The sequence below is a fragment of the Plectropomus leopardus genome, chromosome 16, assembly GCF_026936395.1.
Source record: "Plectropomus leopardus strain MGB_pleo_1.0 chromosome 16, ASM2693639v1, whole genome shotgun sequence".
NCBI lineage: Eukaryota > Metazoa > Chordata > Actinopteri > Perciformes > Serranidae > Plectropomus > Plectropomus leopardus.
The window spans coordinates 18,729,491-18,753,857 of record NC_142191.1 but is presented as its reverse complement, the minus strand read 5'-3'; the positions used below and the strand labels follow the sequence as shown (position 1 = coordinate 18,753,857).

At 39.6% G+C, this 24,367-nt stretch overlaps 1 protein-coding gene and 2 long non-coding RNA genes across 4 annotated transcripts; 1 reads left to right on the top strand and 2 right to left on the bottom strand.

Annotated features, from left to right (window-relative positions):
* The first annotated feature begins 620 nt into the window (after positions 1–620).
* syt14b (synaptotagmin XIVb) lies at positions 621–22,680 on the top strand. 2 transcript variants are annotated; one of them, XM_088089284.1, is made up of 9 exons: positions 621–693; positions 5,861–5,908; positions 10,754–10,900; positions 13,492–13,629; positions 15,010–15,269; positions 16,516–16,953; positions 19,419–19,599; positions 19,997–20,053; positions 21,264–22,680. In XM_088089284.1, exons 1-9 carry the CDS (start codon positions 681–683, stop codon positions 21,578–21,580), a joined length of 1,599 nt encoding a protein of 532 aa, XP_087945410.1. In that variant the 5' UTR covers positions 621–680; the 3' UTR covers positions 21,581–22,680. The 2 variants fall into 2 exon arrangements, with proteins under 2 accessions (XP_087945410.1, XP_087945409.1); XM_088089283.1 differs by lacking the exons at positions 621–693; positions 5,861–5,908; positions 10,754–10,900 and adding an exon at positions 12,354–13,278.
* LOC148186878 (uncharacterized) lies at positions 8,581–9,331 on the bottom strand. Its single transcript, XR_015779094.1, has 3 exons — positions 9,234–9,331; positions 8,901–8,990; positions 8,581–8,796 (listed from the first exon to the last, which is right to left on the bottom strand). It is a non-coding gene; the product is annotated as an uncharacterized LOC148186878 (long non-coding RNA).
* On the bottom strand, positions 11,325–18,339 carry LOC148186877 (uncharacterized). Its single transcript, XR_015779093.1, has 3 exons — positions 18,209–18,339; positions 14,071–14,128; positions 11,325–12,721 (listed from the first exon to the last, which is right to left on the bottom strand). It is a non-coding gene; the product is annotated as an uncharacterized LOC148186877 (long non-coding RNA).
* Positions 22,681–24,367: the final 1,687 nt, after the last annotated feature.

The following is a 24,367-nucleotide window of genomic DNA, read 5'->3' as shown; positions in this document are numbered from 1 at the left end:
ACAAGAAATTGCATCTTACATGTAGAAGTAGGAGGAAGTAGCTATAAACGTATAATTTCCTACCCCCATTTCAGCTAATCAGTTAATTCATTCCTGATCTTCATCTGCAACATCTATATAGAATCAAAAAAAAAAAATATGATATCAAACGTACTTATGGTCTGAAAGTAAATGCACAAGTAAATGCTGTTTATAAAAAAGCAAACAGTCGAAATTTTAAACGTAAAAATTACGTTTATTTCTGCACACCACCTTAAAATGGAGCATATAATACACTTGAAGAAAAGCAAGGTCTTTTTTTTCAACTATTCACTTTTTATAGATCAACATCCAATTATCTTTTTCTAGTTATCCGTGCATTTTTCTGTCTTTGCGCTGCTGCAAAAACTTATTTTAGGGATCAATTGAAAAAATACTCACAATACTTATTCTACAAGGCCTAGCAATAATAACAACAACAGTCTCACGTCATCGTACGTTTTTAAATATCGTGTATTTAATATCAGTATCTTACACACAGTGCCCCTGTTACTGAATGCTTATACAATCTCTCTCTCACACACACACACACACACACACACACACACACACACACACGCACACACCGTCCACTGGCACATGAATGACCTCCCTCCTCCATCACACCCCCCCACAGTTGGTAGAGTCCGGGACGGAGCATCATGGCGATTGACGGTAAGTACTGGGTTTCAGGTGTCCTGCGGGACTCGCGTGAAACTTTCCTCGGGACAGAATGAGAACACTGCTTTAAAAAAATCACATTATGTTTCCAGAAGTCTGTTATTTTTAAGCAGTTTCTGTGTTTTGAATCCCGCCGTGAGTACCGCAGTGCTCCGGAGCTGGGACAGCTGATGCTGAAGTGCGGACACCCGCGCTGATGCAGGAATGTTGTGATCCCTGCATGGGATGCGCGCGTGCTCTCAGCCGCGTGAAGTGATGCTAAAGTGGACACAGATATGGATAATCCCGGTGCGTTGTTGGACCGAGTCATGTTTGCTATATATTCGTTTCTGTGACAGCGATTGCACGTCAAAATATTTTAAATATTTATTTTGGGGCTTTAACCGAAAATCAAAGCGGGCTGCTGATGCTACATCACATGACAACTACTTTGTTTTGCCCCTGTTACAGAACTACATCATCTGGCGGATGAATAGGTTGTAATGTTATCGATCTAAAAACAAATAACGATTTCAGTTTGAAAACCAGCTTATTGTTGCTAAATAACCGTTATTTATTTTATGGATGCGCGTCACGTGCTGTTGATGTTGTCCCTGAGCTTCATGGGTAATGTGTACAACGACGAAGGATGAGTGTCTCCGCAAGGTTTTAGTGAAAGTGACCGGAGCACATGACACCGAGCAGCGACCATTAAAAAAAAAGGATGCAGTCAGCGAAGAGTAGGCGCGTGCCTTGCCCTGTCCCGTCATAGGGTTCTTATTGTCTCACGTGCAGGCATGCGTGCAGCAGGGTTTGTTGATACCGACCGTGACACCTGAGAGAGGGAGAGAGGGTATGTTTTCATACAGACATATCAGCAGTGACTCACCGGTGGTACTGGGAATACGCTATATCTGCAGTTCTCATTTTATGCACTCAAACACTCAATAGCCTATTTTAAATTTTATGCAGTGTATATATAGGCCAATATATAAACAGAAGGCAGAAGGGCTAGCCACAATGATGTTGCATTTCAGAGTTAGACAACATGGGATTTTATTTTTCTTTAAGCCAATGAGTGGGCTAAGTATAAGTGCCAGAGTTCATTTTTGGAAGAATCACAGCCGAATAGATTTTCCTTTAAACTGATTTAATTTGTTTACTGGCTTCTTATAAAACCAGAGTTTTCAAAACAAAACAAAAAAAAAAAATCAGCAATAAAAAAAAAGACAGAGGTAGGGGAGACTGGGGTTGGTTGGCACACTTTTTACCCTCTGCCATATTTCTCTTGCATAATTTGTGTAAGAATATTCCAACAGCCAATGAAAGATCAGGGTTTTTAAATGAATATATTTTAATGTACACAAAATTATTTTAAAATGAGGTAATTTCCAGACTGGCACTGCACGTCAATATAACATCAAAAAGACACTGACCTCTCAATGTCTCACTGCGGATACATTTTCGTTAGAAAGAAAATCAGGTTGACGATATTTCAAACGTTGATCAATGTTCTACTTTCACATTGTGTGGATGTTAACATTATGACATTTTGTAGACGTTTGGTTTTCATTGTCTGTGCAGCACAACTAAATGATGTTATTCTACAAAAAGATGATGTTGGAATGAAACATTTGGAAGTTGTTGGATTTTGGTTACTTGACAGTACAACTTAAAATCCAAAAAATATCAACCTCATCTGTTGTCAATAATTTACATCCTGACATTGAATTTTGGTCACGCGACATGACAACATAAACCCAATCAAATATCAACTTCTTACAATGTTGGTGGTCAGCTCAGTTGTTAGTAGAGTCACGTTGTGCATCGGGTTGGTAGGTACAAATTTAATTCAATAGAGAACCAGTAAACATGAGCATTTAATCGAATTTTTGCCCTTTTTTAAAAACCAAACAGAATTTTTAAAGCAGAATTTCTGTAGGAATGTATAATTACTTCTGCCACTAACTACTCAAAATGATGATAATAATAAAAACGTTCTCTTTAAATGTTCAAAATGGTTTTTATCTCTCAAAATACAGCTACAGTTCCAACTGTTAATGTTACATTTGGTCAACACGTGTGGCGATCATCCCCAACATCAGTATGCCAACCAATTCTGCTTACATTTGACCCAACATTGCGATGAAATTATATTACTTATCACTTATTACTTATCACAAAATTCAAACCTCTCTTAAAATGTTGCTGTTTTATTTGTCTATTAACCAAAAGACATTTTTATTATTAAATCTATGTTATATTTTTATGTTTGTCACCCTCAAAGGGACACAAAATAGCTGTATGAAACCAACCCTGTTGTTGCAGTTTCAAGCTTTCGGTTTTTACTTTAAAACTATCATCACAAACAAATGCGATACACAACTTGTTCTGTAAACCAGTGTTACTCCAAAAATCAGTGCAAATGCAGTGTTACTTTATAACCATCAGTGAATGGTCCTAAATATCAGTGGATCTCCAGGATTCCTATAGTAAATCTGGTCAAATCTCTAAGGACTAATCGCCTGCTGTAAGAGCAGCCTGACTTATTTTGTACATTTTTCCCAGCATGCTAAGACTAAAAAATAAGAAGACACTGAAAGTCTCTTCTCCTATTCCTGTAAAAAGCCCCACCTTTTATTTTAAGGATGTCAGTGATCAGTGTATTACTGGTTGCTACATTTTGGCAAAGGCTTTGTCCCAACAGAGAGATTGTCCAGCATTAAGTGAATTGGTCTGGAGAGTGTCTGGCAGAAGACAAGTCGAGCTTTCTCTTCGCTCCGGCTTTGAGTCGTCACCTCAGACCACTTTCAGCATCCAATCCCTGTTGTGTGGGAAGTGATACAACAACTCCATGGATTATTTGCTTAAATTTTATGAGTGGAGGTCAGGGGAGTTTGTTTCTCAGGATCAAGAGGCTGAAACAGTTTTGTAATTTAGACCCAAATTTGGACAGATGGAGAGCTGAGATATGCTTCTGCGGCACTGTAGATACCTGAATCATTAAATATTGGGGTGTTGAGCCAAGCGAGATGATGTGTGAATGTATGTGTGTACGTGCAGAAGCCTGTGGGTGTGTGAATGTATGTGAGAGTGATACAAGTGTCAGTATCCTTTGTTAAATTAAGCCTCAGGGGGATTGTGAAGGAAATTGAAGAGAGAAAATAGAAACATATATTCCGATAATGTTAAGAAAAGATTAATTTGTAATAATTAGGTGAAACATACTTTAACTGATGATATACAAGCCATCATATCAGTTAAAACATTGAGTTTACAGAGGTCGTGACCTCTATTGTTTCAATCTGGGAATTTAATGTTTCTTAGCAACCAGAGGAGAGTTTGCATTACACATAAAGTGGGCATTTTATAGGATGATTTAAGCCCTTTATAATGAAACCTCTTTCCTTTTAGACCGATAAATACATAAATAAAGGATTCAGTATTTCCTCATCTGAAAGAGCATTTATCACTGAATTATCACTGAAATATTACTTTAGACCTTATGAAAGATGCATTAAAGTAATTATCACTGCATTTAAATTGAATAATTTATCACATTAATGTGCTTTAGCACAGTTTCGACCCATTTAGAGAGATGTATTTAAATTTATTCCATTGAAACGGGAGTTATTGCTGCTTTGGATATGGTTTCAGATGGTTTAGTGTATTTTTTTATTTTTTAGAGTTGTTTTCAGCTCTTTACCCATATATGGACATAATATTCTAAAGGAAAAACTTTTTTTTTTTTGGAAAATGGAAGCTTATTTGCTTTCTGTGCAGAGAGTTGGATGAAAAGATGAGGGGATGAGGTTTTTCTGTTGTCTGACTCAGAGGATTCCGTCGCCAAAAACGTCAATGGGATTTTTGCACTGAAATATGGATTATAAATAAACCTAACAAGTGAACACAATTTTTATGATTTTGAAAAATAAATGAGTGTGATATTTATTGACGTGTCTTATGTCGTAGAACAAAACATGAAAGTCTCTAAACCACAGACCTTATTTCAGGCATCTAACCAAAAAAAAACATTTAAAAAGTGCGAAACTCGTTTCCGGGTTTCAGTGCTGTCAGTGCTGTTTTATTACAACATAGGCTTATTTACATCACATTATGTAAATATTTAGCCCACAACTTGATCTTTATTTCTATACCTAAATAAGTGGCATTGTTGTTAAAAACTACAACCGTTTTTAAAGCATTTACCACGTTACGCTGTGTTTTAGCTCTGCGGCCTTTGCATCACTGTAAGATGCAGAGGGGGCGTGACAATTCATCAGTAATCGGGATCAAGGAGATCAATGATCCTTTATGGTATTACATCCACGCAAATATATGAGAAGAACGAAATTAAGCACTCAGGTCTCGGTGATCATCAAGTGATGACATTATAACAAATAAACTCTGAGTCAGCAAATAACCAAATAAAGCAAAGGTAAAAAAAAAAAAAAAAAGATATACCTACAAATAGGGGTCAACCGGTATTGAATTTCCAGGGCCGATACTGATTATTAGTAGTTAATGAGACTGATAACCAATATTTGGAACTGATATGCATTTACAATAACAATGAAAAATAAATAAAATCGTCAATATTTAGAATTTAGAATAACTCCAACACAAAAAATGGTTTAAATGCATTTAGCAAATGTTTAAACTGAAACTTTCAACATCATATGCAGCAAGTTTCCTAAATTAAAAAATGGCTCCCTGAGGTTTAATAAAGTAAAACGTCCTCCCATGCTTTCTTTGCACTTTTTAATTGATTGATTTGATCAGCAATCATTAAAATAAAACACAGATACAGATAATCATGCCAAATATTGGCCCCAACAATCAGCCAGGCCGATAATCTGTCGACCCTTACCTACGAGCACCTCTAAAGCTCAATAATTAACCCAGAAAGAAATGGTCCACTTTGGATTCTGTATGCTTGTAGGGAAGCTGCTTCCAGTCTTGGAGTTAGGAACATTATATTCCAAACCTCCCTATTATGGCCAATTAAGTTAACATGATGTTCACAATTAACAATATGATTGTGATTTTTTTTCTCAGTTGTTTTCTGCTGATTACTTTCATATTTGCTGCCACCAGCTTGCCTAGCCTGTGGCCTGAACATATGTCTCTACAGGGTAATGTTTATAACCTCTGACTTAACATCTCTCTCTCTTTCTCCCAGGAGGGGGGAGGAACTGTGGTGTTCACGAGCTCATCTGTGCCAGAAGAGGTAAGGCCACGTTACAGCCGAGCACTGCACTTGTGTGTCTGCATTAGCATAAAAGTGTTTTTTTTTTATGTGTGTGTGTGTTTGTTTTCATCCTGAGCATAATGGCGTTTGCGCTTGGCTGTACTCCACTGCATCAATTTAAAGCACAAAAATTGCTACATCCAAATATCTCAACCTCCCATGTTCATGTGAATTTTCACAGAAGTTTGGCGTTTGGAAAAGTGTCTCTATGTAGACTTCAGAAAGCATAATGTCTGCGTGTGAATTATGCATGGCATATCAAGTTTTGGTTCACTTCAGCAAAAGAAGGCAGCTGTGTGTTCATGATTTATTCAGCAGCGCAGAGGTTTTTGTTTCGTATCTGAAGTCCATGTGTAAGCAACATTTCCAGATTGCCTACCTACTTTTTAAACAAGCATGCCCTACAAACTACAGCTGAGTTAAGTGCATGCGCTGGCCTAAAGGCTCAAAAATGGGATGAATTATCACATGAATAAATTAATGATGAGGATATTTGACATAACGTGACAGAATAATTAGTTCCTCTTGTTTTTATGTCGCAAAAAACATTTAGTCTAAATGAGTTTCTCTGAGGTTATTATTCATTTGCTGTTTACACATTGGATGGTTCAGTGGTTGCATTTTCATGTTTGTTAGTCAGCTCGCTGGAGTCATTACCTGGGAGAAAAAAAACAGAGGCAGATTGAATCCTGAGGCTCAGTTCAGAGTCATGAGTTCAGCCTCAGTTCACACGCAGTAAAAAACAGATTTATTCGGTTATGTTTTCTTGTTTATTCTGTTGAGACACACACTCAGAGGATGGGATAGGGTGAAAAGGGGTCAGACGGGGGGGGGGGGAAGAGACAGAAACTTTAATCTGTTACTATGAGAAATATGACTGGTGTTATTTAAGAAAAAATGATGGTGGGGCGAGCAGTTTAAAGGCCGGTCTGCACCAATTTCCAGTGTGCATTGACAGAGGCATCAGGTTACCTCAGGTGTCTAAATTATTCAGCTGTCGTTGACATTTACAGAGCACCGCCATGTATGAAGTGTCCTCAAACCGCGGGCCACACGGCCATAAGCTGATCATTTTGGCTGCCGCGCCTGATGGCTGCAGAGGTCATTCTGGCACAATCAACACAACTGTCTGCAGTGAGAGTTGATACGCACGCCTGTCAAGTGCTGGCCCGCACTAAGTGTAAGGGATTTATTACACGTCGGCTTACTTCACAGCAGGACAACTTTGTTTTTCCCCTCGTCTCAGATCATTTGCTATCTATAGCACCACTGATAGTGCTTTTTGGGAACAGCTGGCGTTAAAGAGGATATTCATTTAGAGAAGGTAAGCCTCTGTCGCCACATCGCCTCTCTTATCTCTCGCCTTCTTCTCTTGCCATTCTTAGGAATTTAGCATTCATCACTTTGGCAGTCTGCAGCAGCACTAGTTGTCAGGCTGCAGTGGTCTCTGCCTGTTGCCATGGTGAAACAAGTATGTCCATAAGTTCAGTGTGTAGCAGAGAGGGTTTGAGAAACTATGCCTCTGTTTTTCTCTCCCTCTCTTAAGTTATCGCTCTTAGGGCGAGACCAGTTTTTACACTGTTGACCAATTTGGTTTCTGAAATGAGCACCTGCTACAACATCTAGGCTGCTTCATCAGACGCATTCACCTGAAATGCACCATTATCTTATTTCTTACTTAAAAAAATTATTATAATTGGACTGCATTTAACACATACTATGATAATCGATTAGTCTGCCACATATTTTCTCAACTGATTCATTGACTGTCAATAAAATGAGACAAGATAAATTCACAACAAAATACAAATAAGATCAAATAAAAAATAAAATATAGAATGGATATACACTCTTTACACCTTTCAATTGTACAAATATTGTGTATCCATGATTGATAGTTGCACAGGATAACTGTAATACACACATGGTGTGTGGTATTTTGCTCAGAAAATACACAAAAATCTGTACAATACAAAAAATGTATTTTTTACCATATATTATCTACAGATTTTTTTTACAAGATTAATTTAAATTTGTATGTATTTTTTTATTTATTTTTATGTGTTTACTGTGTGAAGTTACTTTAATTTTCAGATTTTATTACATTGACTTTTGCACTTTTTACATTGCATGATGTGATGATGTGTTGACATATTCTACAGTCTATATTTTATATTTTTTTGCAAAGGTATTTCTTTGTGTGACTGTTAAGGGGTTAACTAGCTTGGTCGCTTCGAGCTAAGTGGGCATGTTTTAGCGATCAGGTTTTGATCATCCACCTCAGTTTCACCCACACTCCACCTCCTTGCACATTTTTTGATTTTTCGGATTAGCTGGGAGATAAAACTAATTTATAGTGGGGCACTCAACATTTTTGAAGAATGTTGTTCAACTGAAATTAAAGAGGAGCACAACATTTTCAATTCATCTGCAAAATGTTTAATTCGCCTCCATGGTGCCTAAAGACCCACTGCATTTTTGTAAGGTCAGAGTTTATTTAGTGAAGCATAATGTGCGCAGACAGCGGTTTACTACCACACAACTATCCCACTGTATGCGTTTTTTGTAACAGTTTACTGTGGCTTTAAACTGGACCCAAGAGCAGGAACACAGCACAAGGAGAAAAGAGCAGAAATTAGTTTATTGTGGAGTTTTTGCAGGTGGATGCATCTGGCAGATTGAAGTGAGGCTGAAGTTAAAGTAGAGAAGAGGCTCAAGTTAAAGTAACTGAGGTGTGGCTGCAGCTGGGAAGCTGTGTGGATTTATGTGTGTGGTTTGTAGGCAAAGAAGCAGCGTGGCTTACGGCACATGTGGTGAGAGGCTGGGCAGCATGTAGCTGAGGCACTGGAGTTCGGAGGAGAACGCCACTGGAAATGGAGACGACAGGAAATTGTCATGAACCAAAAAACGCTAGAATATCAAACTGGAAGAATGTCCACTGAAAACAACACTGAAGATTAGATAACAATACCACCAGGGTTTTTAAGCTGCAGTTGATGAGTGTGGAATGAGCAGCAGGTGTTCATGTAGAGCTCCAGCACCAGGAAGCCACGCCCAGCCTCTAAAATCACACAGGAACACAGCAGAAAACACAGCAAAAAATACAAGAAAAATATATGAAAAAACCCCACAAAGTCCATACCACCACAGTTTTTAACCTAGTAATGGTATATTTATCAATTCATCAGCATCCAGTCTGTCTGTGATCGACAGATTCCTCTCACTCGCTCCAGTGGGCTAGAAAATAAAATCAGTGAATCAAAACACTTCTGATTTCTTCTTGTGAAGCTGAGATGAAAACTACCTTTCTTCAGTAAATATCAATCAGCCTGATAAACGGAGTTTAGCTGGCCGCAGTCCTCTCAGCTCTGCAGGAGCTGCTGCTGACTGACGGCTGCCTCTGTGGACAGAGACATCGAATGCAGGTCAAAGTTGGTGTGGATTGAAAACTACTATCTTTGTGATGACACCAGTAATGCGCAACAAAATATGACGTAGCCCGTGACACAGCGAAATTCTCCCAGTGCACAACATGAAAGAAAAGTCTTTGTCTGCACTTTTTCCTGTCAAAAACACATAATTTATGTCGAGCAGCATTTTTTAAAAGTGTTGAGCACCCCATTATAAATCAAGTTTTAGGCAGAGTCAGATATATTGATTTTGGTATCAGTTATTAGCCAAATTAGTTGTTATATATCAGCATATCAGATCTTGGCAAAAAATCCAATATAGTGCATCTCTAGTATACAGTCTATGGGTAGAGGGAATAAACACACACTTTAATCTAATTCTTACAGTTTTGTTTTGTGTGGTTTTGGTTTAAGAAAGACAAAAAAGGCACCACACTCCAAACTCTTTAAATCCAGAGTGCTGCCCTACAGCACCAAACTCACCGCCTCAAAATGTGGAGAAATCCACAGCTTGCCTACGGTTGCTAAGCTACGATTGGACGATTGCTGCTCAGGGGAGGGGTTTAGTAAAAAGTCAATATAAGACACTGGTGTGGGTGTGCAAAGCCTTTAAGATTGGTTTCTCTAATAAAATATTGAAGTATTCATAGCTGAATGTGTCCATATAATTGCGGGATCAAAAAACTGTATTATGTGGTACTTAAACTTAAAATCCAGACACTGCATATCCCAGAGCCTCGCCTGCAGTGTGCTTCATTTTATAAGCTGCCCTTTCTACTGAGGCTTTTGGTCTTTAGAAATACCATTCATGCCTCATTGTCCACGAACTTCCTCTTTTCTTCTGCTAATACACTGCGGTGTGTCTGCGTTGTAGCCTATTAAGTGCAGGCCCGGTGTGGTTTGGCTGGTTTACTGAGTCTACGTTTCAGTTAGATACAGCCCCTTTGAGGCTCTCATAAAAATAGCACATCAGCAGTGCAGCGCTGCATGGTTACATGGAGTACGGTTGGCCTACATACACTGCTGTAGATTGTATCTGGTATGCCTTTGAAGTGGAACAAACCACTGACTGTTTAAAAGCACAATGTTTCCCTGACAGGGCAACATTTGAGGAGTTTGATTCCAAAATAGGATGCAAACAGAGTTATTTGTGGCATCAAAGTAAACTTGTTTACAGCTTTGCAAGCATTTTGTTAAAAAAAATCATTTTTAGCCTGCAGCCATCTGTGTTTGTTTGTCGTGTATTGCCATTTTTCCTTAAAAATCGTTGGAAAATGAACTGTTACATACCTCCATGATCAGTATTATGTTTGAGTCTAATTTTTGGATTTCTCTTTTTCACATCTGTCTTTCCTTTTTCCTCCCCCATCTCTCTCCTTCCCTCCCTCTTTATTCTTGTTCTTCTCCTCCTCAGTCTCTCCTGAGCTTCTGGGTGTCCTGTCTTCCATTGCAGCCTTCATGGCGTTGATGGCTCTGTTTTTTCTTTACCTCAGCAACAAGCTGTCAGTGGAGAGTCCTGACGATCTGTCACATCTCAGTGGCTATAAGAACAACCAGCCAGGTACTCAACACACACAGATATACCACAGTGGCTGCACTTACACAAATACACATTTGGATGATTATTGGCTTTGTTCTGATGTTAAATTTGTAATTTAGCTCGCTATTGTCTCAGACGCCTATGCCATTTAAAGTTAAATCTAATTCAGGGCAGCAGTACATATGTTTTAAGTCTGATATTAATCTGATATTTCAGTGCAAAACATGTGCACTTCATCCAAGTGAAATTGGCGCTCTTATGCAGCTGAACTGGGATACAGTACTCCAAAATTCTGGCAAACATCATCAAACAACCACAAAATATGAGTCCCCCTCCTTTCATATGGAACAAGTAATCACTGCCAAAAGTTCAGGACGGTGGGGGTCAAAGCAGTGCTGCCATTCAGTAAAAAACTTTGCCCAGGATACACCTTTGGTTTCCTTCTTTTTGCTCCTCCTTTAAGGGATTGGAACATCGTTGATTATCCTGGATCAGTGCTGCAGGGATGACTTTTGTTTTGTCGATCAACCAGAAAGTTAGAGTCACCCTGGTTCCCTCAATAAAAAGCTTTTGGGATTTTTCTATTGGATTTTGGAATATTGCAGAAAATAAGCTCTGTTATTTAACACTTACGTGTTTTGTGTCAGAATGATGATCTTCACAAATGAACATCCCTTTTATGATTTTTGAAGCGTGATGCAATAACCAGAAGTAAAAAGCTAACATTAGGCTGTAAGCGAAATACACTATGGTCACATGACTTCGTCTCACCGCCATCACAACAAGACTGTGGAGCCAGCTTTGGTGTGACGATGTTCAGTAGTCTCATTTAGCCACTTGTAGCCTTTTTAAAGACACATAAAAGCTTTCAAATTTACGACCGGGGCATTTACTGGCATATTTTATGTTGCAGAACAAAACATGAAAGTCTCTTCAGCTTGTGATAACCACAGACCTTATTTCAGGCATTTAACAAAACCTTGTTCAAAAAAACCCATTAACTTTGAGACGAGGGAGCGGGAACTCATTTCTGGGGTTTAGGACTCATTTCTGCAACTCTTTATTGGCAGAATGTAAAGCATCCAATGTTAGTGCTGGGAAAAAAACATGGAGGATAAGAAGGAAATGTGTAAAAAAAAAAAAAAAAAAAGTGGAGGCTGAATTTCTGATAAAACTAATGCAGAAGTTTTGAGATTTTCTCGTGTTTCTGGAGCGCTGCTCTCCCAGTTCATAAATGAATGCACATTTTCTTATTGTTGCGTCCTAAAACCTGATTATAACAGAACATGAGAACATGAGAATATAAAAAAACTCAGAGAGCTCTTGTTACAAACATGTATTACAATCTTTACAGTCACCACATTGGTTTGTCCGCACTGTGTTGATGTCTGCACACAGTGTGATGCTGGCACTGCACCCTGCTAACAGCCACATGTCCGTGTCAGTGCCTCTGATGAGCTAATCTAGCGGTCAGCGTGGTGACGAGATCCCCAACTGAGAGATGGCCTTCTTCAAGAGCTTCCAGCAGAACCTCCCATCTGTCAACATTTCCTCCGTCCTGGACGCAGTCACCAGTCGCGTGGACGACTTGGCCAACGCTGTCAGCGACGTCACTTACGCTGTCAGCGACCAGCTGACTGAGCAGGTCACCACTATCATCAACAAGGTGCAGGACGAGGAAGATGGGGAGAACAGCGGTGGCCAGGAGTCTGGTCAGACTTCAGCAGCGCAGGAAGGAGGAAGCAAGGCCGGAAACGCATCCTCAAAGACCGACCAGTCCGGTGATGCTAAAGAAGCAGAGTGCACTCAGAGCCAGCTGGAGTGGGAATGGAGGGACGGGTGCTGGCGAGTTAAAAAGACAGAGGCCGAGTTAGCAGAGGAGGAGAAGAGGAAGAAAGAGGAGAAGGAGCTGCAGGAGAAGAGAGAGCAGAGGAGGAAAGAAAGGAGAGAAAAGCAGCTGGAGAAAGAAGCCAGGGCGCAAAAAAACAAACAGGAATCCCAAAATGGAGAGCAAGAGGAAGGAGCCGACGGTTTAGAGAAAACAGACGACAGTAATGGACGAGACATGAAGGCAAGTGACAAGGGAGACAACTCCTCTGCTCAGCAAGGAGGCGACAACAGTCCTCCTCCATCACCTGGTCCTGAGGCTGAGAGCAGGTTTTTGAAACAGAAAAAGGAAAACGAAGAGGGAGAAGTGGAGGAGGTGGAGAACAGCCTGGAGAGAGAGGGAGATGATGAGGAAGAGGCTGAGCTTTCCAGATCTTCCTCAACAGTGAAAAAAAAAAAGTCAGACAAGAAGAAGAAAAAAGGAGGTTCGAAGAAAACTGAGGAAGCCTCGGATGTGGAGAAAAAGAAGGAGAAAGGGAAGAAAAGCAAGAAGAAAAAGAAAGCAAAGCAAGGTTAGATGGTGTGCTGCCTCTGTTTCACAGCCTCTGTCTCTTCTTCTCAAACTGAATTCATCTGAAGCTCTCACCTTAAAATGTGCTGCTCTGTACCAGTTTCAGAATTTGCGCCTTTGTATTCGTCTCCCGCACTTATTTCAATGCTGCGTATATCATCTTTTGTGCGATGAATGTGATGTTTGAATTTGAGTCTCCATTTGTTCTGTCCAGAGGGAGTTTTATCAGACAGCGAGGAGGACAAAGGCCCCGAGGCTGTGGCTCAGCAGAACACGACTTCTGCGTGGAGCAACAAACGCAAACAGTCCGCTGAGCAGGGAGGCTACAGCAGTGAAGCCTCCAGTGAACGGGGTGAGAGCGTGCACAGTTATACAACATATCATGAATATAAAGGTTAAAAACATACAAGACAATGTAAGACTGATAAAATAACAGGACAATAAAAACAGATTTTCACTTGAAATTCTTAAAAATGAGTACATGAAATGTGGCTTAATGGAGCTATGCCGAGTACTATTTTAGGTAGCTATAATTTAATAGCAATTGTAATTTTAAGTACCTACATATGTGCACAAAGCATTGTTTGTGTCACTGTCTGCACTTCAAACTTCTAATGATGTTGCCTCAAAATAAAATGACATTTATATCAGTTTGATAATTTTTTACATCTTACACTTATTGCATGTTTCTATAACATGTCTTTACAATAGTTTTTAAGTTTTTATTGAGCTCTCATGTCACTTTAAAGGAATGCTTCACCCCCCAAATGATCATTTGTATATTATTACTCACCTAATATTACCGCAAACTTTGAAGAAATCTTCACGCATGCCTCCACAGTGAATGAATTCTGCAAAACAGAGAAAATTCTTAATAAAATGGAAGTTAACGGGGTCCACTTTTAACAACAGCTTAACTACACCAAAACATTCACAAACTGTCACACAATCCCTGCAGTATAACCCCAGTCTCATTTATCCAGTCATATTTTCAGCAACTTCCCAAACATTTGCTTTTTTGTTTAAACTGTACTTTTGTAAAACACTTCTGCATAAACAGACAGTTGAGCCGTGCATCTTTGCTGTTTATGCAGAAGTGTTAACCTGAAGACAGAAGAATGATTGCCTTATTTGAATTCTTCGTTCATCGTGGAGCTGTGCGAGAAAAACAAAGCTTTGGTCACGAATTCAGTTTACCACCGGGTGAGTAACTGACATACAAATGAACTTTTGGGTGTGAAGCCTCACTATGTTCAACAGGTAAATCAAATCCCTAATTTATTTTCCCCAAAGCAACAGTTTGACAAATACCTTTATTCAAGTTCTTGCAGAAAATTAGATGAGAAGATTGATACCGATCTCTCGGAAATTGAGTGGTATTGATCAGCATATTTCCTGAAATATGGAACTACTCCTTACTCCGTACTACACTGTTCAACAATATACCGTAACTTACTCTCCATGTGCTTTTCCGAACACTTCATGGGACCAACATGATGAGTAAACTCAAACTAAAGATGCCAATTTTTGTGTGGCTTCCTAATCACAAACACCTCTTGAAATAAGAATTTAAAATAGTTTTTTTGTGGCACAATTTTAATCTGACTCTGTGGTGGACTGTGTGCTGCATTGATAATGAGTGTCTCTGCAGAGCACAGTATGTCTCCAGTAACACGCCTCTCGTCTCACATTACGTCCTCTGTGTCCCTCTCTGTCTCTGTCCCGAACGCAGCCAACAGCATCCAGAGAATAAAGAAAGATTCCTCCCTCAGTGAGCCTCAGCCTCCTCCGTACCAAGATGAGGGCTCTGTGGTGCGCGTGTCCTCTCGGTCCCGCTCGGAGCGAGGGGTCAGGAGGGGGTCGTCCCCACAGCGCTGCGACAGCCCCCGCTGCTCTAGTGAAGCCAGTGTGGAGCAGGATACTGAGAGCTACCTCAATAAAGGCTGCGAGGAGGACATTCCCAGTGACAGCACCGCTGTGCTGGGACCAGAGGTCAGAGCAGAGCGCCTGTATCTGTGTCTACAAGCAGCACGCAACAGTTCTTCTTATAGCATAAATATATTTTATGTTACACCTGCTCTGTACTTCACAATGAGATATATAGGCCCTCCTTGTTACCAATTAATTAAATATTTATATCAGACCACTACTGTAATCAGATACAGTGACTTGTTTACTGTAAAAATGTTACTCGGGTTACAGTTTCAGTTACAGTTCAGGTCAGGAGACAGAGGGGGCGGACGATTGTATTTGTTGAAAAGAAAAACACTTCTACCAGCATCGTTGCAGAACTGTTGCACTGATGTTCCTCTGGTCCCACAGAATATCGAAATATTCCATAAGTATAACTTCTGGGGATCATTATATTTGGGTTTTTTTTAATAATAATTGCATTTTCTATTAGTTAATATAGCATTGGTTACCATGAAAAAAAGTTTTATAATTTTGAAACTGACATACTTTAAAGATGTATTCATGTAATCCTTAACCATTTGACACCTGGATAGGCATCAGTTTTCTTGTGCTGCTTCAGACACCTTTAAAATGCATTTAAAGCTTTAAAACCAGAGAAAATAACTTGATTTCTTTCCATGAAAAACATGGAGAAACAGGCAATAAGCCAGTTAACAAGAAATGCAGGGCTAATTGCAATAGATTACTATAATGTGACAAAAAAAGACCCTGAAAACTATCTTTAGAAAAGTGGGGGTTGCTAGAAAATTATCAAATAAAAAGGGAAAAATGTCCGCAGTATATCATTATTATAATTATATTATTCCTGGAAAAATACTTTTTTGTTGTTGTTATTTTTACAGAAATGTTTTCAGGTCATTTTTTTTCATTTATTTTCTTTCTATTTTTCTTCTTATTTTTAGGTAACTTTTTTTCTTTTTTACGAATTTCCTGCCTATTTTTCATCCATTTCTGGTGCTCATTTCCTTCTTCCCATTTTTTTTTAAAGAAATCAGGCCAGTTTGCTCAGGTGTTAAAGGGTTAAAAATCTTATTATAAACTAAACTTTCTTCAGTTTTAATCTGGTTGTATTAAAGTAACTTAATTTTGTAATCTGATTATGTTATCCCGATAACATGTAATCTGTTACCTAACCCTGGACATGAGTCATTTAACTGACCTAATAGTATTCAGGAACAAGAGGAAATTGATGAAGGTTAATAATTTACTTCAGATTGTCTGATCTTTTATTCTCAGCTGTCCTCTGATTATTTCTTCTCTTCAGGACGGCTCCGGTCCTCAGCTCCCTACAGCCTACGAGCCAGAACCACTTGCCAAATACGGCACCCTGGACGTCGCCTTCGAGTACGACTCTGGTGAGCAGTGGTTGGCCGTCACAGTCACCGCGGCAACAGACATCCCTGCTCTCAAACAGACGGGCAACATCGCATGGCAGGTCCACCTGGTCCTGCTGCCCACCAAAAAGCAGCGGGCCAAGACCGGCGTGCAGAAGGGCCCGTGTCCTGTCTTCACGGAAACATTCAAGTTTTCCCGGGTGGAACAGGAGGCCCTGGGGGACTACGCTGTTCGTTTCCGCCTGTACAGCATCAGGCGGATGAAAAAGGAGAAGGTCCTGGGAGAGAAGGTGTTCTACCTGACTAAGCTCAACCTGCAGGGGAAGATCGCTCTGCCCGTCACCCTGGAGCCGGGCTCTGAACTCACAGTGAGAACACTCTGAATTCACAACCTGCACTGTGCATAGTTTTATCTGATGCACTGGGACATTAGTCTGACAGTCAACATATCAACTTTCCACCTGTTTCAATCAAATGCAAATTAATCTGGGGCTTCATTATCAATTAATGTTCTTATTTTCTCAATTAATCAATTTATTTTTAATCCATAAAATTATAAAACTGTGAAAAATATCCACTGGAACTTCCTATAGTCTAAAACCAACAGTCCATATCCAGTTAATATTAAATTTATTATAATGTCAAACACTGACAGAAATGTGGAAAAACCTAACATTTGAGATAAGATAAAAGAAAACAAGATCAAAGATAAGATAGATTTTGATTTATACTGACAGAAATTGACGTGCAAGCAGTTGCAATAAAGTTGGAAGAGTGCAGATACAAAGAGTGCAAAAAAACAAAAAGACTAAAATAACATAACTGCAGGTGTGAAATATATTTAAAAAATATTTTAAAAAAGCAAAGCTGAGGAGCTAAAACCAACAACTATTTGTCAAGTTTGCTTAAATATCAAGATAGCTGCAGGCTAATTTTCTGTGGATTAATTAATGGACTTCTTGTTTCAGTTTTAATGAGTCCTCTTGTTGTTTAAACACAGTTCAGTTCTTGTGTGAAGGAAGGCATTCCCATGCATTACTCACCGCAACATTTGAAGCCTTCACACAATATGTCAGTGATAGCGATCAATAGGTGAGGGACTCAAAAGACAGTAAAACCACTCTGAGCACAGAATCTCTGGTGTAGTGTGTCGGATTTAGTGACATCTAGTGGTGAGGCTACAGATTGCAATCGACTGAAACTTCTATGTGCCAAATGAGTAGAACGACAGTGGTTGACGCTAAAACTCAGAAGAGCCAATGTTTGGACTTCTGTAGAACTACAGATCTGACTCTGGAAGAGGATCCGCTCAGTATGCAGACACATACGACTTACTCTAATGTTACGAAAACACAACAATTCTTATTTTCAGTTTGTTACGTTCCCTGATCAAGCCCAGGAGATGAGGGGAGTAAAAATAAAACTAAACTGGTCAGAAAAAGAATGAAAGGAAACAAAGTATAAAATAGAGGGAAACTAAAATAATAATAAAGAAATTTATCAACAATAAAAACACAAAAGGTTTAAAACCAAAAACTTAAAGGCATACGAATGCTGCACTGATTTATAAACAAGTCCAGCGTTTAAATAAACCAAGAATACAACATGATTAAACACACTCACCCCAGGAGAGGTTATTGATTCTGAAACACCAACAGAGAGGCTTCACAACCCAACACACAGCCCCCAAGCTGCTGACTGTCGCCTCTCTAGTTCCTTAAACAGACTCGCCTCTGATGAACAGATTAAGCACAGGTGACCTCAACCACTCTCTGTATGGTGAGGAGGGGGCAGGGCGGCATCTGGAGAGACACACCAGAGAGAACAGAGCACAAACACAACCCTGTCGTATAACACAGGTTATGGAAACATTGTTATGAATGTTATATTCTGTGTCTTGCTCCTAAATCACACACTGGACCTTTAAGAACAGGAATCGTCATGCTAGTTACTCAGGAATGAAATGACAAGAACCTAAGAAATGTTAAAGTCTAAGCTTTCCTGCGGGCCGGCCCTCAGGCACGGCAGTGCTTTGAGTTTTCACAAAAGTACAAACAAAGCTGAGGCTGAAGGGAAAGTTTTACAGGTATTAAATATTATTATATTAAGTATTTGACGGGTGATCATGCTAAATGTAAAGTCAGCAGATAACCGTAGTTACTACAGTTCATCCTGAGGGGAACATGAATGTCTGTATCGAGGTTAAAGGCGGTTAATCCAGTTGTTTTTGAGACATTGTAGTCAAAGCCACAGATGTGAACCTCATGGTGACGCTAGAGGAAAAGTTAGAGGATCACTGAATTCATCAGGGCTCATCCTGTGGGGAACCTGAAATTCAGAACAAAATTTCATGACAGTCCATCTATAAGTTGTGCATAATTCCTCAAATAATTGCACCATAATAACTTCAATAAAACATGTAGGTGTTAGTTAGATAAACACCATTTTATAATCAATTTTCCTCTTTTCAATGAATCATTAGCTGCCGTCAATTGTAGCGACAAACGTTATCACGTTCATGATTACTCGTGTTCGCTGTGACCAGGAAGCCAGTTTCAAATTTTAATGACAGATGGAAATTACAACAATTGATTTGTAATTTAAACATAGCAGCGATACAGCTGATAGGATTTTTACTTAGCTGAAAAAATATTGAAAAAGGTGTTCATTATTGAAAAAAAAAAATTGAAAACCACTGTCCAAGATGAAATTCAAACAACCTTTGAATGACTGATATTTTGGTTATTACTCCAAACCAAAGCAGATACATACTGTAAAAAGACCATGATGCTTTCCTTCCTTCAGTAAGACCCTTTATGTTTCATGTGTGCAGGGTTGCGGCTCTGTGGTGAGCGTGTCTCGCAGTGCAGGAGCCCTGTCCTATCGCTCTACTGAAGACTCCTCCCTGCCTGAGATCCTCCTGGGTCTCATCTACAACTCTGCCACAGGACAGTTATCAGCTGAGGTCATCCAGGGCAGCCACTTTAAAACCACAGTGTCGGATAAACCCGTCAGTACGTACAAAAGCTTCCACGCTCAATGCTTTAATTCTTTGTGCCAACTTGGATTGAGCTGCTGAGTGACGCTGTAAATTTTCCTTTTGCTGAATTTCTCCCTCGTCACATCGCTTCCCCAAAGTGTGCTGATGATACACTGAGCAGTTGTTTTGGCAAAACAGATGGGCAAAAGTCTCGGCAGCATGTTACAAAAACAAACTGCACCATTACGTTTAAATGTTTCCTGGCAACAGCACCAGCTTTTTAATAAGCTAAGTGATTAAAGCCATAATGCTGAAACAATTGCGGTTTATCAGAGTTTCATGAAATCTGACCTTCTGGTGTGTTTTACAGTCTTTAAACTGTTTCCTCTCTGTCTTCTTTCCAACTTTGTGTGCCGTGGTGTGTGCCGCAGACGGTCTGTTCTGTTGTATTAAACACTTCGTAGGAGGGCAGCTTTATATCATGAGAGGTAAGTCAACGGGAAATTACTTATAATCTTCAGATAATTAGTGTTAGAAATATTTGAATAGTATATATTGTATTTTAAGGTTTTGGCCTAAAACACAATACATTTGGTTAAGTGGATGAACTTCTAAAATGTAAAACAAGTAGAGCATGTAATCCTAAACACATTTTTTTCTTACTTATGTAACATTTAATTAATGGGCTGATTTCAGAGCAATATGTTTTCTCATGTTTCTCTTTTGGTATTTAGCCACACATAAAGTTTTTTATGTTTCCTGTTTGCATTTAACTCTTAAAAGGAATCATTGACATTTGGGTAAAAATGCTTCTTTGCCTTTTTACAGATGTCTTTATTGTAAATATGAAGCTGCAGCCTGGTGACTCTTTGGTTATCTTAGCAGAAAGACAGGAATCAGCTAATTCTAGTCTGTCTCTGTCCAAAGGTTAAGGAAAAATCTGTACCACTACTTCTAAAGTTTAAATTTTTGGGGGTATTATGTACATGCATTTATTGGATACACTAGATTTATAAGATGCACATGTTCTAAATAATAAGGAGGATGTGTCCCCTGCGTTCCCCACAAAAAGTCTACACCTGTGGTTGACAGTGATGTCTGTGGATTATTAGAGTACGACACTTCTAAAACTATCTCCATGACTAGATACTAATAAGAGCAATTTAGAAAATATATACCCTTCATTTTTTTGTGTAGTGACATTTTTTTAAAAATTAAATGTATACATATAATAAATCTATTGATTTTTATATTATATTATGTTACATTGTTCTTTTTTTCCACACTCGTTCAAATATAAGCAAACATACAAAAAGTAAGAACTCAAGACCACAGAGGGGCATTAATGATTTCAATAAAAAAAGAAGAAAATAAAGAAAAAAGGGACAAAAAACATATGTAAATTAAGAAATTAGAATATATAGTGGTGGATTATTCCTTAACTCAAAAAGATGGTACATCAAGTATGATAGGTTATTTAAGTATTAAGTTATTACCTAATAAATGGAATCAATTTCCACCCAGTTAATGCACAGTGCTGGTCTCCAGTGACTGTCTGGTTCATTTTTACACTCTGACTTTGCTTTAAATTGTTCCTTGATTTGGACACAAGAAAAGAAATGTCTACTCATTGCAATACTCCTCTGCCACCACTTGATGGCGCTCCCTCATCACTCTCTCTCCCACACTTCCTTTCAGACACCTACGTGAAGCTGACTATGCTGGACTCCAAGGGAAAAGAGATGTCCAAGTGTAAGACGGCCGTGTGCCGCGGCCAGCCCAACCCCACCTACAAGGAGACGTTCCTGTTCCAGGTGGCGCTCTTCCAGCTGTCCGAGGTGTCCCTGGTGCTGTCGGTGTTCTGTCGCCGGAGCAGCATGAGGCCCAGGGAGAGGCTGGGCTGGGTCTCCCTGGGCCTCAACAGCACCGGCGAGGAGCAGCAGGCCCACTGGACAGAGATGAAGGAGGCGGAGGGGCAGCAGGTCTGCCACTGGCACACACTCACCGACACATAGGGGGAAGATTTATGAAGACTTTACAACATTCCCTGGAGAGTTTTTGGGGGGGAGCAGAAAGCACGTTGTGAGATGTGTGATATGTGTGTGCTGCATACAGGTGTGAGGGCGGTCTTCACTGCCAGAGACTGCACGAGCACCCTTTAATCTGCCACTTTTCTCTGAAGCAGACAGACTTTATTGCAGCTCCAGCCTCTTTTTTGACAGAAAAAAGGCGACGGCAGACTGAAAACTAATGACATTATAATTACTGAACTAACCCAGAACAGAAGGTTTCCCAGTTATGCTGCATACAGCAAAAAATCTGCATGTCCACTAACTGTTTACAGGACAATGTTTCAATTCTGTCTCTGAATCTGGGACCAAAGAGCTCGGTCCAGGACTGGCAGACTCCTCCCTGACTCTCTGGACTCCAGCTGCCACCAGCATACCAGACATTTTCTCTATCAGTCATTGACAAAAGAGAAGGCAATGAAAAGACTGTTACAAAGGGCCTACAACATGCTGCAACTATGCTTACAAGCTATGCTTTGTACAGTTTGTTTACATGCACGTGACATTATGCAAGATCCATTCACTGGTTTTATGATTTTAGATTATCAGTCAAACGGTTTACCAGATTTATGAGTGTCTCTCTCTCTATGCTACACTAAGACAGCTCTTTTTTGTATCGTGGTCTTGCATAACTCTGTACACTATGCATCTGACGCCACCTTAAAGGAGAGGAATGAAATTCTGTCTTGAGTCTCTTACAGAATTGGACACAGCTCTGCATGCCACTGGTATCAAAGAGCAGCTTCCTTCCCGGTGTAATACAGATTGAGCCTGTTTCACCATTCAGCCTTCTGACAACTCAGCCATGTTCATTCATGTAGAAACACGGTGCTTCCCGCTGAGGAGGAATATGCAAAAGCCTGCGCAGTCCAATAAACCTGGCTGTTTCTCTGAGGCAGTGCCGATGACAGCAGCGTTGGCTGTGAGGGGAGTTGGAGTGGCGAAATTAAATTACGGTTTAAAAAAAAAAAGGGATTTTTTTTCTGATTGGAAGTGAATGGAAGATGGATTATTAAATAAAGGCTAAAATAAATCAAAATATTGTCCGGAAGTGTGAGAAATGTGATTATATTACGCTTTTCTCATGTGGAACAAAGCCAATCTCAGCAGAAAAGAAAAGCTGTGAATCAGAAATCCACCAAAAAAGTCTACTGAAGACAGCCACACCTCATGTTTCAAATAAAAAACCTTCTCCTCTTTGCTGGCTGAGGTCGAGGGGTGTGGGATGTATTTTTCTTTCTCCGTGTCCAAGTGATGTCAGATCTGAACCCCTCCTCTGAGTCTGGGGTGCTGCAACAACACCTCACCCCCGCCAGTTCTCCTGCATGGACAAATTTCTACAAAGTCGAATTTATTCATTATGAGATGAATACAAACCAGATGTCTCTCATTCCTGCCAGATAAACAGTTGGCTTTTGATTGCAGAGAAGGGAATAAGAGCCACTGGAGTGCGCTCATCAAAAGTTCGGTTTGCAATTTGTTAAAAGAACAATTTGTGCAATACCAGCATTTACAACCAGTGAAAGGTTAGTTCAACATTTTGCGAAATACCCAGCCAGCAGGGAACATTCCCACAACAGCAGCTAACATTACCTACAAGTTGCAATGATGTTTTAAAGAAAACATTTAAATCTAATGTTCAAAGAACGTTTTAAAGATGTTTATCATGTCAAATAATGTACCTATGATGTTTAATACTGATGTAGATTCTGAGGATGTTTTGGGGATGTTGACATGTGACGGATCAGAGAATGTTCTTTTTATAAAACGTTCTCACAATGTTACATGAGAACAAAGAAAGAACATTATCAAAACAACACTCAGAATGTGTTATTGAGGCCTGAGATAACCAACCATTTTTAATGAAAATATAACGTGATGTGTTAAAAGAATGTTACCCTAACTTTGAGAACAACGTTTTGGGAACTAAAAGAAAAACTTGCATTGGTTACATTGTAACATTCTCAGAACGTTTTTAGAACCAATAATTGCTAACTGGGTACGCTCTTTGGCTGAGTGTTAAAAAACTGATACCACTCTGTCTGTGTGATAAATATGAAGCTAACAGTTAGCATACAGACAGCAGTCATTTAAAACAGGGAACAAACAGACAGCTTAGCTGGCTCCTTAAAAAAGGACCAACATCCACCTACCAGCATCTCCAAATCCCACCCAGTAACACTGGGCATCAGGTTTTTTGGGTTACACAGCAGTTATTATGCAGATTAAATTATTTGCCGTTGCACGAGGCATAAAGAGCTAATTATGTTCTAGACTACTTCCTGGTTGGGACCAATGACTATTTAAAGATGGAGGACTTGTCAGGTCCCCTAAAAATGAAGCCAAAATATCTTAATCAGCCCCTGGTGGCTGGCTGCAGTGTGGTCCATAAACACAGCTCCCTCCATGGTAGTGGATGGGACATTGGCCAAACTAAAGGGGGAATCCATGTAAATACAGTTTTCTGTCACTTTAAAGAGTTCTTGTCATGCTGATGTTTGTTCAAGTGTTTGTTTTTCTGATAGTTTTGGTTTTAATGAGTTATTTGATGATATAAATGCATGTGCTCGGCTGCATACAAATTTGCATTTTCTACAATAGCAAAGGAACGGCCAGCCCTAATCTTCCTCTGATTGGCCTACCATGACACACTCCTCTTGCCTAAATGTAACCAACTCAGCCAACAAAAGCAACGAGTCCCAGCCACTCATAGGGAGAGTACGGCAAGTCATG

What these genes read in the sequence shown, in the direction of transcription:
- syt14b (XM_088089283.1), top strand. Translation starts at nt 12,381, where the DNA reads ATGGCCTTCTTCAAGAGCTTCCAGCAGAACCTCCCATCTGTCAACATT. An exon ending in AGCCGGGCTCTGAACTCACA is followed by an intron (nt 16,954 to 19,418) that starts GTGAGAACACTC and finishes TCATGTGTGCAG; the next exon opens with GGTTGCGGCTCTGTGGTGAG. An exon ending in AGTGTCGGATAAACCCGTCA is followed by an intron (nt 19,600 to 19,996) that starts GTACGTACAAAA and finishes TGTGTGCCGCAG; the next exon opens with ACGGTCTGTTCTGTTGTATT.